This window comes from Misgurnus anguillicaudatus, chromosome 16 (genome assembly GCF_027580225.2).
Source record: "Misgurnus anguillicaudatus chromosome 16, ASM2758022v2, whole genome shotgun sequence".
NCBI classification, from domain to species: domain Eukaryota; kingdom Metazoa; phylum Chordata; class Actinopteri; order Cypriniformes; family Cobitidae; genus Misgurnus; species Misgurnus anguillicaudatus.
The window spans coordinates 28,656,529-28,676,006 of NC_073352.2; the positions used below are offsets into that span (position 1 = coordinate 28,656,529).

The 19,478-nt window shown below is 36.7% G+C and overlaps 1 protein-coding gene across 2 annotated transcripts in view; it reads left to right on the top strand.

Annotated features, from left to right (window-relative positions):
- Positions 1–8,761, top strand: part of LOC129421823 (protein diaphanous homolog 1) — a 116,093-nt gene extending 107,332 nt beyond the window's left edge. For both annotated transcript variants that reach the window (XM_073854447.1, XM_073854448.1), the window contains 2 exons: positions 2,534–2,620; positions 6,977–8,761. In XM_073854447.1, coding sequence (XP_073710548.1) covers positions 2,534–2,620; positions 6,977–7,164 — 275 coding nt within the window. In that variant the 3' untranslated portion in view covers positions 7,165–8,761. The remainder of the gene's footprint in view (positions 1–2,533; positions 2,621–6,976) is intronic.
- The last annotated feature ends 10,717 nt before the right edge of the window (positions 8,762–19,478 follow it).

The window sequence follows — 19,478 nt, forward strand, 5'->3', positions numbered from 1 at the left end:
ATAAAAACAACAGACGGATTGAACAAGATTGAATATCTGTATTTAACATTATTTTACAAATAGCGTAAGCTGGCTCGATACCTTATTGTTGACTGTGCATAGTCACTAACGTTAGCTTAATTTAACAACATTTCACAAAGACGGAGCTTTGCTTTTAAACTGCCATCCCATGTGCAGTTATCCGGTTAATTTTCAAAAGAGCACCGCGAATAATAAATGTTCTCCGTTTCATTTCGTTCTCCGTGTCTGTCTCGTTATTAACAAAAAAAAGTAGACCTTATAACAGAAAGCTTACAAATCTCTCATGATGTGTTGATGCGGTCGGCGGCGGAGAAGCACGTTTAATAACACGTGAGCCCTCACTGAGCCAGTGGCCAAATACGGCGCGCCGCGGACAAACCCGGAGATAAAAGGAAAAACAATTCGTCTGCAATCTGCATTGCCAAACAATCAGAAATACATACAAATTAATGTTCATGTATATTTTACATTTAAGTCTGTAAAAGACAGTATAGATGAAGTGAAAAAGCATTAAATAAGTCGTAACCCTTTGGTGGCACATTAAAAACAAACAAACATTCGAATAGCATTTTTTAAATTCGAATTATTATTTTTTGGTTGTGCATTCCAATTAATTTCAATTCAACTGCAGTTGGTTTGTTTTGATTTAAACCTTCATAAGTAAAAAAATATAGCTAAGTAGCACCATAAAACAAAATAATAACATGATAACATAATAATAAACATGTTTTGACAAAAATGTTAAAAAATGGATTTATCTCATTTTGCAACGAAACTCTTCAAATATTAAAAGGGGACATATCATGAAAATCTGACTTTTTCCATGTTTAAGTGCTATAATTGGGCCCCCCAATGCTTCTGTAGAAAATGTGAAAAAGATGAACTCAACTTAGTTTTGGTAAACCATTCCCTTCAAGCATGTGAAAAAATAGGTAATTGAAATTTGGCTCCCCTTGTAATGTCAGCCCCTTTATCAGCACAACGCAACCACGGCACTGCCATTTAGTGCAGAGATCAGCTCATTTGCATTTAAAAGTACACTATCTTAAAAGTATCTATATGATATTTTGAGATAGAACTTCACATACGTACTCTGGGGACACCAAAAATTTATTTGACATCTTAAAAAGTCTTGTAAAATGTCCCCTTTAAATGTTATTACAATTGGCAGCAAAGCTTCAAAGCAAGCTGGGGTTTAAAAGAGATTGCATTCACTTTCTGCTGATAGATCCATTTGAATTCAAGCAGAGCATCCACCAAAATTCACCTACTTACTGTTGACCTAGTTGTTATCCATAGCCAATGTTAATTTGCACGTGAAAGTGTGTGATGTTAACGTATAAGATTATATTTGCATACAGGTGGTGGATTTGATTTTCACATTGTGCACACACATACACAGGGATCTTTGGACTGTCAATGTTAAATATTTGGAGTGTTTGGCCTTGACACCCCCCCCCACACACACACACACACACATTTTTCATCAAGAGCAGCAGGTCCGGTGGACAGTCAGTAGGTGTCAGTGTTGTGTAATAGAAGCAAGTGTGTGTTTGGTATCAGTGGGGTAGGGGTGTCCTTATGTGATTGGTCTGTAAGGTGATGATGCTCGTGTTGTGTGTGTGATGAACTGAATCACTCTGGAAAATGCTATGCAAGTCTGTGTCGATAAGAGGCGCTAGAGGACGTTTGTGTGTTAGTATGTGTGTTTGTGAGTGTGTGTGTGTGTAAGTACAGACACAGAACCATATGGGGCTACAGATTTTCTTAGGATTATCGTGTGTACAGACTGTGTGTGTGAGGACTGGGAAGTGATTGTGTGTGTGTGTTTGAGCTGCAAAAATTGTGCGTGTGTGCTATCTTTTATGAATTAGTTTTGTTCATTGTGTGTCTATGCATGTTTTGGGAGGATGGGTTTTAGACCCATAAATCTTTAACCCATGTAGTGCAAAGCGGAAGTGATTGATCAAAAGTGTGTGTGTGTGTGTGTGTGTGTGTGTGTGTGTGTGTGTGTGTGTGTGTGTGTGTGGTACAGTAGTTGTGTTGGGTCAGTGATTATGTAGGTTAATGCATTTAATGTCTGTAAGGCTTGCTGTGGCATTGTGTGCGAGTGTGCATGTGCGTGCACGCAAGGTAGGGGGCGCTGTACGCTGTAAGTTGCATCTTTGTAGATGTTTGTTCCCATGATCCTTTGCTTCCCCCCTCTCTCTCTAAAATGGTGTCTGTGTGAGGTTATACAGTATATGAACGTGCATGTGTGAATGTTGTTGTATGTCTGTATATTTATATTATTGTGTGTCTGGTGGTTGTTTAATTTATGGGTGTGGTTTGCATATTTACTTTGCAATACAGCTGATCTGAAGATAATAGTAAAGTGTTTAATTTAGATGTGTTTTAGACAACAATAAAATATTACTGTCTTTATATTCTGTATGTTAATTTTGCGTGTGATAAAATGGTGATGAGACGGTTATTGTATTTGTTTGATTGTTGTATGTGTTTGTGTGTGTAGATGATGAGACTGGCATCATGGACGGTCTGTTAGAGGCACTTCAGTCTGGAGCAGCTTTCAAGAGGAAGAGAGGACCACGACAAGCAGGTAACAAAAAACACATCAGTGTTTGTGTGTCTCTATTGTTCAGTGTCTATCTGATGTGGGAGAAATGAAGTAATCACAGTATTACAACAGTGAATAAATGACACAATCATAAACACACACAGGGGAGTTCCATCAGAGATTATTACAGTGAAACACAGAGATTCAATTCATGACTTATAGCCTCATTTTTCGCAGGCACAAATGTGTGTGTATGAGTCAGTGAGTGAACATGCTGTTGAACAGATCCAGATGTGCCTCTATGTGGCAATTATGCCTATACTCTCTCTATCTCTCTCTGTCTCTCTCTCTTTTGTAAGTTTTTGTATTTTTAGCTTTTCTGAAACAGCAAGAAAACGGCACACACATACAGAAATGTTAAGGTTTTATAGGTTTTATAACATCCAAACATGAAAACGTTTTGGATTTGAACTTCCCTAAAATGGAGGTTGTTTATGTGGTGGGTGGAGAGCTGATGTCTATGTAAAGCAATTAAATTGCTGACCTAAATTAAAACCGACTATGTAGGCAGTAGATAGCAAAACATTTCACTAGATTTTGGACCGGATCTATACACGTTTAGTGCTTAAAATATATGCCAGACTGACAGACGGCTCCTTACATAGCACAGTCACACACAGAGAGACACACACATACCAATACACACCCTGTGACCACTTTTTCATTTTGCATATGGACACACACACACTTTATGCTGTGTAGATGGTCTAAAACAGAGTGATGGCATTTAGTATAGAGGCAGGTTTTAACCTCTGACCCCTGACCCTCAGTGTGATGAGTCATCAGCCAATCAGAGAGATGCTGAAGGACAGCAGGCAGCTGCTGTTCTCAGATGCACACAGATTTGCTTTATGTGAATTTAAAACACTCTCAGCTCTTCTACTGTGACTTGACATCTATATTTAGGAAATACATGAAGTATTCAAATATCAAGCTGGCGTGAGTCTGTGGATAGACTAATGCTGCTCAAATAAGCTTACAATATTTTTACATTTATTAACGTGTACTAGAATAAAAATTTGCATACTTTTAATTATTTGGGATGTGGAAATCCTAATCCCATGTACTATTCGCGATAAACAGAATGCGAACACACACTTCGACACACACAGTACCCAGTCAGTCAGACAATGAGACATAGACACACCCTGCTGGCAAAACCACACAATATCATTGGGGACCAAGGCTACTGCATTACAAACACACACAAACACACTCATGCCAGATGTCCACTCAGCACGTCTTCTCAGAAGACACACACACACACACACACACCCTCTTTTGTCCGGCTTGTAACATTGGGGCAGGACACACCCTCTTACCCTCCAACAAAAAGAGCAACACACACTTCTGCTGCCTGTGAACAATACCACACACTTAATCATCTTAAATGCACACACACACACACACACACACACACACACACTAGTGGCAGTAAAGGAGGGTGATGGACAGTGAACTGTGGTTCTATTGGGTAACTTAAAACATAAACACATTTTGCAAATGAGAAAAAAATAACATTTACTCAACAAAATAATAGTTTATTAGACTAAAGAAGAAAGAATGCATTATCAAATAAAAGAAAATCGAGAATTTAAGAAAATTTTGTTAATGGTGCCTACTTTACTAAATGTAAAGGTGCTTCACAATGCCATAGAAGAACCATTATTTCATTTATCTACTTGTTTAGTGAATACATTAAATAATGGTTCTTCTATGGCATTGTAAAGCAGCTTTATTTTTTAAGGCCAAGAACAAGATTTTGAACACGGGGATTGATGGCAAACTGCACTGATCACAGGTCAGACTCTCTTATGTGTTAAAGGGATAGTTCACATAAAAATGAAAAATCTGTCATCATTTACTCATCCTCATGTTGTTTTAAACCTGTATGAATTTCTTTTTTTGATGAACACAGAAGAAAAAAAATTGAGAAATGATGGTAAACACACAGCAGATAGTGACCATTGACTTCCATAGTAGGAATAAAAAAAATGATGGAATTTAATGGGTACCATCAACTGTGTTCTTTCTATCATTTATCAAAATATTTTCTTCTTCATTTATCACAATACTTCCAAAATATGTTTTCCTACGATGAAAATCAATGGACACTATATGCTGTGTGTTTACCATCATTTCTCAAAATATCTTCTTTTGTGTTCATAAGAAAAAAAAATTCATGCAGGTTTAGAACAACACAAGGATTTTTCATTTTTGGGTGAACTGTCCCATTAAGTGTGTGTGGTGCAGGCGATTCTAAAATGAAGCTTAGATGAAAAAAGCAATGCACATTTTGTTTTATTTTTAGGTAATTCCACATTAGATCCAAAGTTCTAACAAAGCAACAAAAAAGTAGAAACTACTACTGTACTTTGTTTTCTCCATGTACTGTTCTGATATTATTAACATGGCGCTTCTAGGTAAGAGTCCTGTGATTCATAAATGGTTAGCAGTACCTATCATACATATCGGAGTTGTGTACATTTGAGGTTATTTCACTTATTACTTCTTAAGTAACACCATGATGCTCTTGATAGCTCACCTTATAACCACAGTTTTACAGTATTGTATAATAGTCCCCTGTCTGACACCTGTAATCAGAAGAAGCACACACACACCTATAACGGCTGTTTCTTCCCGACAGATTCAGTGTTATCTCTTTCTCAGCTCATACTGGACACCTGCTTGGTAACACGTGTTTGTGTGTTTATTGCCCTGCATAGTTCATCACAGATATTTATTCAGAGATTGTTATCAGTGCCTCTGGAAACATGTTTGTGTGTGTGTGTGGGTTTGATTCTGCTTTCCCAGCATGGTTTTGTTTGTTTTTCATACACTAGGTTAAAGTAAATAAATATGACATTATTTTCAGCACAGTACTTTTGCTTTAAATATATTGGTTTGTTTTTTAGTCTTCCACTATAATAAACCAACATGACCAACATGAGTATTTTTGTCTTGTTTTCAGTAAAAAAAAATAAGATTCTTAAATTAAGATGCGTTTTCTTGATGAGCAAAGCGACCCAAGAAAATAAGTCTAGTTTTTAGACCATAAATATCAAATTTAAGTGATTTTGTGCATAAAACAAGCAAAAAAATCTACCAATGGGGTAAGCTATTTTTTCTTGAATTATTCTTGATTTTAGTGTTTAAGAAAAACTTTCAAGATTTTTTGCTTACCCCATTGGCAGATTTTTTTGCTTGTTTTATGCACAAAAACACTTAAATTTGATATTTTTGGTCTAAAAACTAGACTTATTTTCTTTGGTCGTTTTGCTCATCAAGAAAAAGCATCTTAATTTAAGAATTTTTATATATTTTTTATGAAAACAAGACAAAAATACTAATAATTTTTTTTCTTGAAAATAATTTTTTGCGGTGTAGTTTTTTAGACAAAAAATATAAACTTTAAGTAAATTGCTGCTTAAAACAAGCAAAAAAATCTGCCAATGGAGTAAGAAAAATTTTCTTGAAATAAGTTTACTTTTTTCATAAACACTTAATTCAAGAAAAATTTTATTTTCCATTGGCAGTTTTTTTTTGCTTGTTTTAAGCACAAATTCACTTAAATTTAAATGTTTTTTCTAAAAGCTAGACTTATTTTCCTAGGTCATTTTGCTCATCAAAAATGCGTCTTAGTTAAAAAAAATTTTTTTGACATTTTTACTGAAAACAAGACAAAAATACTAAGTAAGAAAGTCATTTTTGCAGACTGCAAAAAAAATATTTTCAAGAAAAAAATTCTAAGTATTTTTGTCTTGTTTTCAGTATTTTTTTTTTTAATTCTTAAATTAAGATGCTTTTTCTTGATAAGCATAACGACCCAAGAAAATAAGTCTAGTTTTTAGACCAAAAATATAAAATTTAAGTGATTTTGTGCATAAAACAAGCAAAAAAATCTGCCAATGGGTTAAGCAAATTTTTCTTGAATTTAGTGTTTAAGAAATGTTTTCAAGATTTTTTTGCGGTTTAACAATCAAGCAAGTAAATCCTTAAGTTACAAAAGTTTATGTAAACCCTGATACCCACCTGCATAATATAGACCTCCATTAGAAGTGCATGACTATAAACGTTTGCTGTTTATTTTTGCAAACTGATGCTTGAGTTGCTGTTATCAACAGCCAATCAAAAGTGTAGCACATAAATACAAAGTTGCATGACCCAGAATTCCTGATTCTCACACCTGATGATTTTTTTAATGCAGTGATTTAAACATTTCACCTCTGTGACCCCTGTATACAGCATGATGTTTGACGTGTTAACATGATTTTTTTAAAGATGCTGGTTATAGGTTACACTTAAGTAATAATATAACCCTTTTATTTTTTGTTTCAGCCAATAATCGGAGAGGAGCCGGTCAAGCCGTAACAAACTTCCTGGCCAAAGAGCTGCTGCAGGAGGGCGCCCCGTCCGCTGCCACCAAAAAGACACGAGTGGACGTTGTGGACAATAAAGAGTCGTCACCTGTAGACTCCAGCTCACTAGAGGATCTCTTAGACGACGCACCATTTAGGTCAAATTAGGGAAGTCGTCTTCTGATCCAGCATCTTCCTATTTAGACACAAATTGCGCTCTGGGACCAAGTGTGTGTGTGTGTGTGGGCGAGGCTCTCGCTAAACCACACCCCTTACCCATGCAGCTTCCTGTTAGCTGTCACATTGGAGGAGGAGTTCTCTTCCATTCTTTGAAAACTTTTCACAGCTATGATATTTTTCTCTGTCGCATGTTTTCTTTTTCCTCCACTCTGCTCTGATGTCATGTATTCATCTCACCGAGACTGAATTCATCTCAATTCAAACTTCACATTTTTTTAAAGAAATATTTAATGGCTCAGTGTTTGAAGTGACGTTACTTGTGCCAATAATCGTGAGCCCCTAAATACAGTTCAGCGTGTTGTTTAGTTGGTGTCTATTGGACCTGTTCTCACTGAGGTTCTGTAGCCCATAAAAAGTTAAGGAAGGTCTGGTACCTGTTCACGAGGTTAGTTTTCTCATTCTTCTGTATGTCGCTTTTTCATTCTGTCATTTTAATTGAAAGATGTTGTCCATCGTTGGCCACAGTCCTTGTCTTTGTTTCATGAAACTCGAGCAGAGTTGTTTTGCAAAACGGTTCTACAAAAAATTTTCACACATATCTGTCTTGTGTTTTATGGAGAGCTGCAGTCGTGTGTGTGTTCACAGAAATATTTTATTAATATGTTTGCCCTTTTTTTACACACTGAAGGTCCAGACTGCTGATGCACATCATTCTCATAAAATAAATGATAAATGTTTTCATCTGCTGACAGAAGTTGAGATGTCCGAGCTGAAAACTTGAAATATTGTAATATTGTGTAATCCGAGGCAGATCTGGGTGTTCACTGAAGGTGTTCACGGGTTACACTGGTGTTCAAGTTAAATCTACTTATAGATTTGTTGCATGTTTGTCATTTTCATTGCAGTCCAGTAATCTAATTTCCCTCTTAATCTACGTCTACATAACGTGAGAAGTGTTGAAAGTTTCAGCTGTTAACTCATTGTAAGAGTAAAAAGTTCATATTTATAGGGAAATATGACCTCAGAGGGTTTTTTTTTAGATTTACCTGAATGTCTGAGGGTAGAGATCACTGTCTTAAGCCAAAACCCAACTGCGATTGTTCAGACATCATGAGAAATTGTCTTCTGGATTTTGCTTTTAAAATAAATATCAGATGCAGAATGTGACAATAGTTAAAGCGATGATCAGATCTCCGGCCGCGGCTTGGACACCAGCACATCTCAAAGCGTTCTAGGTTGTGTTCTGGAGATCTCAAAGCCAAATTTCCAAAGTTTTTGTTTTGGGGAATTTGTGCAGACTGCATTTTGGAGACATGCAAGGCACCGAATTCAAGGCACTGGTTGCTGGGCTTACATGTGCCCAACATTTTCACCTTCTTGGGAGAAGCTGATAAATGTCACTTAATAAAGACGCTCTTTGTTTAGATTTTTTAAGTACAAGGTTTTCTATGTCAATTTTTATTGTTGATTATTTTACTGTAACAATATAGAGATGTATTGGTGATATTTGGTCAGATTGTGTATATGAGATTGACTTTAGAGATTATCTCTGAAAGCACACCATTAAAAGATCTTTAATACGTAATGCTTGTATCATTTTTGTGTTTGTTTGTGACTCATTGAAACGTATATTTGTAACCAAATATAAAAGCATAATATCTCTAAACAAATTCTTGCCAAGCTTTAACTTGTTTACAACTGTCAGACAGTTGTTAAAATAGAAACCATGTCACAGGTTTACTTCCACATTTATACTGTAATATGTCTTTCATTTGTATCTGTTTTCTGATTAACAAAAGAAATCCAATAGCATTTATTTCTTTTAAGAACAATAAATGTTACATTTAAGCAAAACAGTGCTGTGACAGTACCATTGTACAATAACATTTTCTATAGGAATTACAGTATTACTGGCAGTTGGTTGCCAGTAACTTACTGTAGATTTTACATTTATGTTATTTACTGGCAACAGTTTGTTCAAAGTTAAATGAACATGAAACATTTACAGTCTTTATCTTTTACAGTAAGTTACTGGCAACCAGCTGCATAATTACAGCTAATTTTTTTTACAGTGTACCAGATTGCATGGTATTTACATACAGAATTACATTGCAACATATACATCAAAAATGTTATGGTACTACCATGGTACATCCCAAAACGTAGAGAGAGAAAGATTTTAACTGACATTCCAGTGTGTACATCTGTGTGCTGGTTTCATGTCTCATGAGTCAGAAAAAATGCAACTGTGATTTGGAATTTCCTCTCTGGCAAGCCCGGCGCACACACAGACATTTGCTGAAACAGTCAGACATGCATACTTTATTCTCTCTCTCATGTTTTCTCTTACTCTTTCTTGCTCTCTCTCTCTCTCAGGGGCAGTGGTTATTTTTGAGGGGCATTCAGTGAGATGAGGAACAGGGAGCAGGAATGTTTGTTTTGGAGTTACTCTCCCTTGTTGCTGCTTTGCTATTTTTTTATGAGTAAAACCAACTCGATTTCATATTATTAACTGCCCAGTATGTCTTTCTAAGTGGGACATACCATGAAAATTTAACTTTTTTCATGTTTAAGTGCTTTAATTGGGTCCCCAGTGCGTCTATCAACCTAAAAATGTGAATATCAATCCAGTAACTTAGTTTTGGTAAACCATTCTCTGAAAGCATGTGAAAAAATGGGTCTTTGAAATTTGGCTCCCCTGATGATGTCAGGTGGGGATAATTACTATCAGAAATTGAATACAATCCATCACGTACACTGCGGTTGCAAAATTCTGGTCTCTTAATTATCTCTAGAATATCAAAAGTGTCTGAAGGTGGTAGATCCTTTTCCTAGTTAGCTTGTACGTAACAAAGCATTCACATAACTCGTCTGGGTAATTTACTAATGCCGCAATAGCTAGCTTGTCTGAAACCGAGCAGATGTTAAACCACAACACTGTGTGACACTTGCATAACATGCAAATGGCCCCTACGATAATAGGATTTTGGCTCTCTTCCTGTCTCGTCCTCGATCCGGAGGACAATGAGACTAACAGATCCAGTTCCGGGTGCCGTGAAGGTCAACACGTCACTGATCTACTGCCTGTCCTTTAAGCGTAATGCCTGCCAAACAACCAGCCTAATCCTCTTATCGGTTTACATATATACTTTCAAGGGTTTTTTCCCTCCTAGGACTTTTCCCATTGCGTTTTTCTCTTAGGGTTTTTTTCCACCCCTGGGAGTCAGCTGACTTTGGCTTAACCTAGCACCCCCTTCTATACGTTACATACTATGCTCGCTTGTTCAGTTTAATCTCAGCTGCTGTATTTTGTTACTTATGTTGTCTATCGATTTTTCTGTGTTTCCCCTGCTTCTATTAATGTGAAGCTGCTTTGAAACAATTACTAATTGTGAAAAGCGCTATATAAATAAAATTGAATTGAAATTTAATAATACCGATACCGCCCATTAATCTGCACCATTCAACCACAGCACTGCCATTTCGATCAGCTCATTTGCATGTTAAAGGACACACCCAAAACAGCACATTTTTGCACACACCTACAAAATGACAATTTAACTTGCTATAATAAATTATCTAGATGATATTTTGAGCTAAAACTTCACATATGTACTCTGGGGACAACAAAGATTTATTTGTCATCTTAAAAAAATTCTTTTTTTGAAATGTCCCCTTTAAAGCACTGTACATGCATGTTTGTGTTAGTTACAATATTACACTGTAGTGATCTGATTATTGTTTTAATGCATTATTGTGTGCTTGATAAGATGTTATGTGACTGAAACCGGGTGTTTTTTATTTATTGTTTAACATTTTGAATGTTTTGAACCGTACTAAACAGTAAAACTCCGACAGCTCACAACACTGCATGCAGCACACAGCTGTTCAGTTCAGTTCAGCAGAGTGTGTGAAAAGCAAAACACTGAACATGATGAACTGATTTAAACTTCATTAGAGAGATAAAAGTGTTTGTGCTGCTTTTGACCACCAAGATGGGCCACCGCAACACTGCTTGTGTGTGTTATAAAAGTGCACTGTGACACTCTTGTTTTCATTCAGACACATTGTAGACTCTCTCTGTTCATGAGCGTGTTTCTCATTAAGATCAAAACGTCCTCCAGTCGCCGGAATATTTTCAGAACTTTAAAGTGTTTTTTGTTATAATGTTTTTTTTCTTATAATACTATTGTCTGTGTCCTCGGGTTCAGACTCTTGCTGTGTAATTGGCTCAGTTTTGGCCTGATGACAGAATGTTAGCAACATTGATGCTATAATGAGCTCTGAAGCTGGCCAATCAGAGAGCAGAAGGTGAGTTCTCAGGCAGCTGATTGGCTGGCTTAGAGTCACTGTGGTCTCCAGGTAGCCAGATGGATGTGGAAGAGTATGTGTGGTGAGAGAGAGAGAGAGAGAGAGAGAGAGAGGGGTGGATGGATTTAGTCTTCATTGAAAGCTTCTCTTTCTGTTCTCGCTTTGGCAGTGAATTTGTGCAGCACTGCTGAACCCCAAACAACACAAACATTCACATCATTCCAAGAGTTTCTTGGACCACTGTGCAGTTCTGCTACTCTCTCTCTCTCTCTCTCTCTCTCTCTGTCTCTCTCACTTTTTTCTCTTTTAAAGGTATTTAAATGTTAAAAATGTTGACAAGACAAATATCAGGAAAGGCAGTGATGTTTGTAGAAGAGATGCACACAGTGTTACATAAGAAAGACTATGTCGTGTTTTCCTCTTTTTCGTTCAGTGAATATTTTTATAGATGCAGATGTGCAGAAGAAAGCTGATCCATCTTTGCAAAAACGTTTAGAACAAACAGCAGCAAGCAGGGATTAAACCTTATGGTGAAAGAAATGGAAAAGAAAAAATTATGACGATGTGTGCAAACGCTGTATATTGCCATTGTGTATGTTGTTGTGTGGAGTCTCATTATTTTCTCGCGCATGCGCTGTTGTACGCGTACGGTCCGTGCGATCTCATGCGGACGGCAGAGATATACCTGAGAGATGTCCCAATAACAGCTGACAAACAATTAACTATTGTGAAAAGCGCTATATAAATAAAAATTGAATTGAAAAAAAATTGAATGATTGCTGTTCTCCTAAAAGATCTCAATAAGGATGCTCATTCTCATTTATTTATTCCCTCTATTAACAACAGTAAAATGATCAATTTGTAAATGTAATGGTCATCTGTCTCTTTATGTAGGTATTAATAGTGTTAAGTTAAATGAGTTTCTGAATGAATCTATATATTTTAATTTCGTAGGTCTCTCTCTCACACACAGTGAGGATGATGAAGTTCAGCTTTCAACACAAAACGTCATCCTCTTCATATAATACAGGTCAGATAAAGTGTTGTGTGTCATTGATTGGTCATCTGGTCTGAGTCCTCTGAATGAAATGTTTAATGTTTGTGAGAATGATGTCTGATAATGTGTCACTTAAATGCCATGAAGCTGTGAAGATGGAAGAAGCAGAGGTCAAACCGCCGGAAGAGCTTATGTGTCATGTGAGTATCTAGTGACCGTTTTATTCACCCATAAAGAGACATTGTTCCCTCTGTGCTCGAAGTGTCTGAATGATCTTCATTGACATTTGTAAATGAACTGATTCTCTTTCATCTGATATGTGAATGTAAATTTCCTGTTTCAGAGTTGAATTCAAACAAAACCGCTAATTCACTATTGCATTTTTGAAGTCCTGAATTAAACAATTCAAATGTATTTATAGTGTTTTCACGATTTTGCAATGTATGTGAAAAATGAAATATTTAAAGGTGCCAAAGAAATAATATGTTAAATTGTTCTTTGATATTTACATAGAAATTATGCAAGTGAAAAAATTATCCAGAAACGTATTTACATGTCCATTTATAACTAGGATTTGTCCTTTGTATGAAATGGTCTATTTTTGACATATTTAGAAGGAACATGAATAATAATGTTGAGCTCTCCTTTGATTGGCTGTGCTGTGAGGCTCATGCCAGTAGCTCACATTAGTAAACACATTAGGGTGTACATCTCGACTGTAATGTCACTATCGGTGTTATGTTGAGATTGGTCTGTTTTCCAGCAGTCTTTTGCATGCACAAGGATTACATAAGAATAAGGAAACAAACGCGTTTGAGGCTCACGATATGTCATTACCACAAACAGAGCTCTTATTATTAATCTATGCCTAGGTAAATACAATTTTTTATTCTATGGCACCTTTAAGGTATATGATACTATAGGACATTGGCAGAACCAATAACAGTCAGACCGGTGTATTAATAGGGTTAACAAACAAACCTGTGTATCAAACCTATGTCATAATCTTCTTCAATCCTTTAGACACCAGTGGGGCACAGGTCATCAACAAGGGACTCCATCTTGCTTTATCCTGGGTAACAGTCTTGATCTGGCCCCATGAGAGTCCCAGCGTTTGTTAAGGTGACCAGACGTCCCCGTTTTCCGGGGACAGTCACGTTTTTTGGTGTTCTTTCCCCGGAAATGTCCAAGTTCTACAGCACGTCCAAAACAACCAGTAAATACACTAAGAAACCCAATTAGCATGTCGTTTTTGTAGTACCAGACCGGAGCAATCATGTAATGATTATTTTCACCGGCAGAGGGGGCCGCGAGCTACACTGGTTAGTTGCATGCCACTGATTTAGCGAAGAAGAATTTACTATGAGACACATGAGAACGTGTCATCAAGTTATCATCATTCAAGATATGAAAACTGTCAAAGTTATCGGGGGATAAGGTACTAACTACTCATGTTTAATTAAAGTAATAAACCAATGTTGTGAACTGATCACAGCATACTGAGCATTTGTTTTGTGCAGGCTAAATATGTTTACATTTTGCATTATTTCTTCTGTTCTTAACATTTACAATGCTATGAAATCAGCTGAAGTAGTAGCCTACCTAGAAGTATTTTTTGATGAGATATGAATAAAAAAAAGGAAAAAAATAGATTTAGGCTACATAAATTGTTCAATTAATTGAATTAGAAACATTAAAAAATACTTTCTTACTTAGTATTTTTCTCTTGTTTTTAGTACAAATATTTAAAAAGTCTTAAACAGGATTAATTTCCTTGATAAGCAAATAAGAATATAAGTCTACTTTTTAGACCAAAAAGATTTTTTGCTTGTTTTAAGCACAAATTCACTTCAGTTTAATATTTTTTGTCTTAAAGCTAGATTTTTTTTTAGATTTTGCTTATGAAGAAAATGTATTTTGATTTAAGAATTTTTAGATATTTGACAAAAATACTAAGTAAGAAAGTAATTTTTGCAAAAAATGTTTTGTCCCCATTTTTTTCATTTCTAGATAACAAATGAGATTTTATTGATATTTTAACCATTGAACTAGGAAATGTCCCCGGTATTCATTTAAAAAATCTGGTCACCTTAGGGTTTGTGCTTCACTGACATATAAATATATTAGAAGTACCAACTGTAAAGTGAAACAACCAACATTATCATTTATTATTACATAATTGCATGCTATTATTTTGGTTTATGAGTGTAGTAAGTTGTTTCTGCGCTTGTTTACTATATGACTAAGTTTCATTTTAAGAAACAAAAGCATCTGTAAATACAACGCCATTAATACGTTTGGATTCATTTATATAACCTGGCTATTGCCTTATCCAAGATGCTTGAAATGTTTTATTGCTTGAAATGATTTAAAGATGACAAAGTTCTGAAGCGTCTTTTAAATCATCTGGTTTTTACTGCATGAGATGAGGTAAAGTAACTAAAGCATTATAAATATATAAATGGGAAGTAAGCTTGCATTTTCCATCTTTTTCTCTCTGTCTCTTTTTTCTATCTTTTTTCTTTCTGTTTCTTTCTTTCTCTCTCTCTCTCTCTCTCTCTCTCCGCTCAGATACACACAGATGGGGAATTGTTGGCAGACGTTGTGGCTTGTAAAATAGGTCAGTTGTGCTGCACAATCTCAGCACTGTGATAAAGAAATTTACTCCAAAGGGAAATATTTTACTTCCTGCTGATGTTAAAGGACACTTTTGTTGCTCTATCATTGGTCTGTGTTCTGCCAGAGTTGATGTCAACAGATAACACACACACACACACACACACACACACACACAGAATTTTACGCCACATTAGTGCATACATCTGATAAGACGTCCACTGTTGTGAAATCAGGCCAATTATATTTTCTGTGTCTTAACTTTACATTTTACACTTTACAAAACTTGTGGACACAATTAGTAAAAAAAAATAATCTTTTATTGAAAATCACCTTAAATTATTCTTTTTTTTAGTTTCTTGCTGTGTGTAAGATGATTGGTTTTAATCTGGCATAAACAAGCACAATTATAACCTCCACACACCAAAAAGTTTTTTTTTTCCAACTATTGGATTTTATTATATTTTATGCTTTTATATCCTTTTAGTGTTAGAGGTTTAGATTTTTAAACCTCTTGTTTGGGCGGATGGGGGGCTGATGCCTGATTGGTCGCAGTGATTATCAGACTCTCTGTGATTGGTTCTTTGTTGCATTCCTTATAATTCCAGAACAACTCTTTTGGGAAAGAGAACGAATGCAACATCCCAGAATATCTTCAGCAGCTGCTTCAATGCCTTGACAACACCTGTCACCATACTGCTGAAGTGTGGATTAAAGTTGTGCAGCGCGAGTGTCTAATGCACTTTCTGGATCAAACTTTCACTTTTCATTCTCACGTTTTCTCTCTGAATTTCACACGTGTTCTCTGAACGTTCCGCTTGTGTGTTAAGTCTAATGATCTGTTTCAAAAGGTCTCGTATCTGTTTATTCACTTTCCGCGTCATTTATATCGTCCTCTAACATGTGCTCCAGATGCTTGGTTATTTTCCATCTCCCCACGAAAAACAGGAATATCCTGGAGCTTTGTTTTAAAACACAGAATGATGTTACTGTATGCATACCTGCATATTCCTCACAATGCAAATTATTGTTTATTGACAGATTTTTTTCTAGAATAATGTTGTCATGCTTTTAACTACTAGCATTTGAAAGTTTATTAAATCAAGACCCAACAACTTAGACATATTAGACTTCCTCAGTGACATAAATCATGGTAGATTTTTCACATGCCACAAGATTACCCAGTTATAACAGAGATAATTTATGTATAGTATACGCATCTTTGCATAACACATCACAAACCCTAAATAAGAGCTGAACAACTCCATGGCAACGTAAAAAATGCGTAACGTCAAAAGCATGATCAAGGCAATGTACACATTGTTCTGCGTTCCTTACATTATTGATCACTGGTCTTTGTGTAAATTGTATGAAAAAAAGAAAGATTTTGTTTTGATGTCTGACTGATGTTTGGTTTTGACGTATGAGTGACGTCGGGTTTTGACATCTGAACGACATCGGATTTTGACAACAGATCCAACATGAAGGAATTGACGTCAAACCAACATCGTTTTGGCGTCCAAGTGTCATCTGGTTTGGACGTCTGACTGACATCGGATTTTGATGTCGGATCGACATGAATGTTTTGACGTCAAACCAACATGGGTTTTGAGGTCCGAGCGATATCGAGTTTAGACGCCTGACCGATGTCAAATTTTGACATCTGACTGACGTTAAGTTTTGACATCTGAGCAAAGTTGGGTTTTGACGTCTGAGCACTGTCGGGTTTTGACGTCTTCACGACATCGGATTTGGATGTCGGATTGACATCGGGTTTTGACGTCCAAGTGACGTCTGGTTTAAACGTCTGACTGACATCGGATTTTGATGTCGGATCGACATGAAGGTTTTGGCGTCGAACCAACATGAACATGGGGTTTTGACGTTTGAGCGATTTCGAGTTCAGAGTTCAAATTTCAAATTTTGACATCTGACTGATGTTAGGTTTTGACATCTGAGCGCTGTCTGGTTTTGATGTCTTAAAGACATCAGATTTTGATGTCGGATCGACATGAAGGTTTTGACAACGAACCGACATCAGGTTTTAACGTCCACGTGATGTCAGGTTTAGACGTCTGACCGACATCATATTGTGACGTTGGATCGACAAGAAGGTTTTGATGTCGAACCAACATCGGGTTTTGACGTCCGAGCGATATCGGGTTTAGATGTCTGACCGACATCAAATTTTGACATCTGGCTGACGTTAAGTTTTGACTTCTGAGCGCTGTTGGGTTTTGACGTCTGAACGACATCGGATTTTGACGTCAGATCGACATGAAGGTTTTGACGTCTGACCGATGTTGAGTTTTGACTTTTTTTTATGTCTGACCGTCGTTGGCTTTTGACGTCAGTCCAAGTTGGATTTAATATTAGAATAAGATCTGGGTAATCCACACATGACAGTTTACTGAAAAGTATAGTGCTAGCATTGGGGCCCATCTTCATGATCTTGCCTTTGGCCCCACAAGCCGGCCCTGCTTATAGAAGTCTTACAGTAACAAAACTTAATTGCATCTGATTTTTATAAAAAATAATTCGTGCAGCGCTATCTCTACACATAATCCTTTCTCAGCTGTGTATGTTGTTCCAGTTTCTAGTGTAATATTCACATCATGTTCGTATATCAGTTTTTGTCTGTCCTTTTTCCTATTTGGAATCTCATCACTCCTTCCATTTGACTTTTGGAAAAGGGCAAGGTTTCCATGGTAATGACAGATGAAGTGGAAAAGGCTTTTTATAAAGTGTGTGTGGGGTGAACAGATGGGCTGCCCTGTGTTTTTCTGAATTTCTCTCAGGGGGCTCATGACAGAATGAAGGACAGTGTTTTCTCTCTGTGGGGTTTAAATTGTATCTGTTTACATCTGTTACAGTCGTCTCACATTAAACTCTCTCTCTGTGACACTAGTGGAAAGCTTTTCACCTCCGACCTCTGACCTTTTCTACATATTCTTACCCTGATCACCTGTTTGAAAACATCAACTATGACTGAAAAAACTGAAACATTATTTAAAGAAAGAAGTTTGGTTTATGAAGAGCTGAATATGCTGGTGTCTGCCTGACTGAGCTACTTTGTCATACTCTACATAAAGTGTTTTCATATCTGCTCGTCAGCTCTCCAGCTGTATTTGGTTGAAATTTGTTAAAACAGCACATTACCTGCAGGTTTCCAATATTTAAACATAGGAACAATTATTAAAAGTTCCTAAAAAAATGTAGAGTAAGATTTTCTGAAGTAAATGTGAGCTCCATAAAAACATCTCATTGCCAGAACTGTTAGTATGTTTGATGTCCTACATTGAAAATTCGGACTGTCTGCGTAAGTGATATCATGACACTTTAACATCATCATAATTTTAGGCATATTTTATGCGTGGCATTTTATACTTATGGGTTTTTAAAACAAGTAACCCTATTATGATTACGGGGCGGCAGTGGTTCAGTGGTCCGTGTAGGTAAGGGTTCCCCAAAACTTTCCTTGGAGGGCCAGAGCACTGCAGAGTTTAGCTCCAACCCTGACCAAACACACCTGAGCAAGCTAATCAAGGTTTAAATTATCACTAAACAGTCACACGTGGGTAAGTTTGATTAAGGTTGGACCCAAACTCTGTAGTGCTCTGGCCCTCCAGGGTAAGATTTGGGGACCCCTGGTGTAGGTTGTCTCGGAAGGTTGGTGGTTCAATCCCGGCTCCACCTGACCAAGTGTCGAGGTGTCCTTGAGCAAGACATCTAACCCCAGCTGCTCCCGACGAGCTGGATGGCGCCTTGCATGGCTGACACCACCGTCGGTGTATGAATGTGTGAGTGAATGGGTGAATGTGAGGCAAATTGTAAAGCGCTTTGGATGGCGATTGGTCTATGAAAGCGCTATATAAATGCAGTCCATTTACCATTTACCAATAATGACATTTGCTCTAACAGTAATATTCATTACATTTGACATAATTTGCAGTTATTTGCAAAACTTGATTCCCCACTTTGTGAGTTTACTTCTGCTGTACTTTATGGCAAATCAAGCATTTGAAATATTTATAAATATAATTTTTTATGAGTAGAATTTTTTTACTTTCTATGTTAGTACAACGTATGTTACTTTAGGACAACGTATGGTATGCTACGTTATGGCAACGTATGGTATGTTACGTTAGGGCAATGTGTGGTATGTTACGTTATGGCACAATATAGTATGTTACGTTAAGACAGCGTATGGTATGCTACGTTACGCCAACATATGGTATGCTACGTTATGGCAACATATGGTATGTTACGTTAGACAAATGTATGGTATGTTATGGTAGAACAACGTATTGTTTGTGATGTTAGGGCAACTTTGGCATGTTACATTAAGGAAACGTGTGGTATGTTACGTTATGGCAAC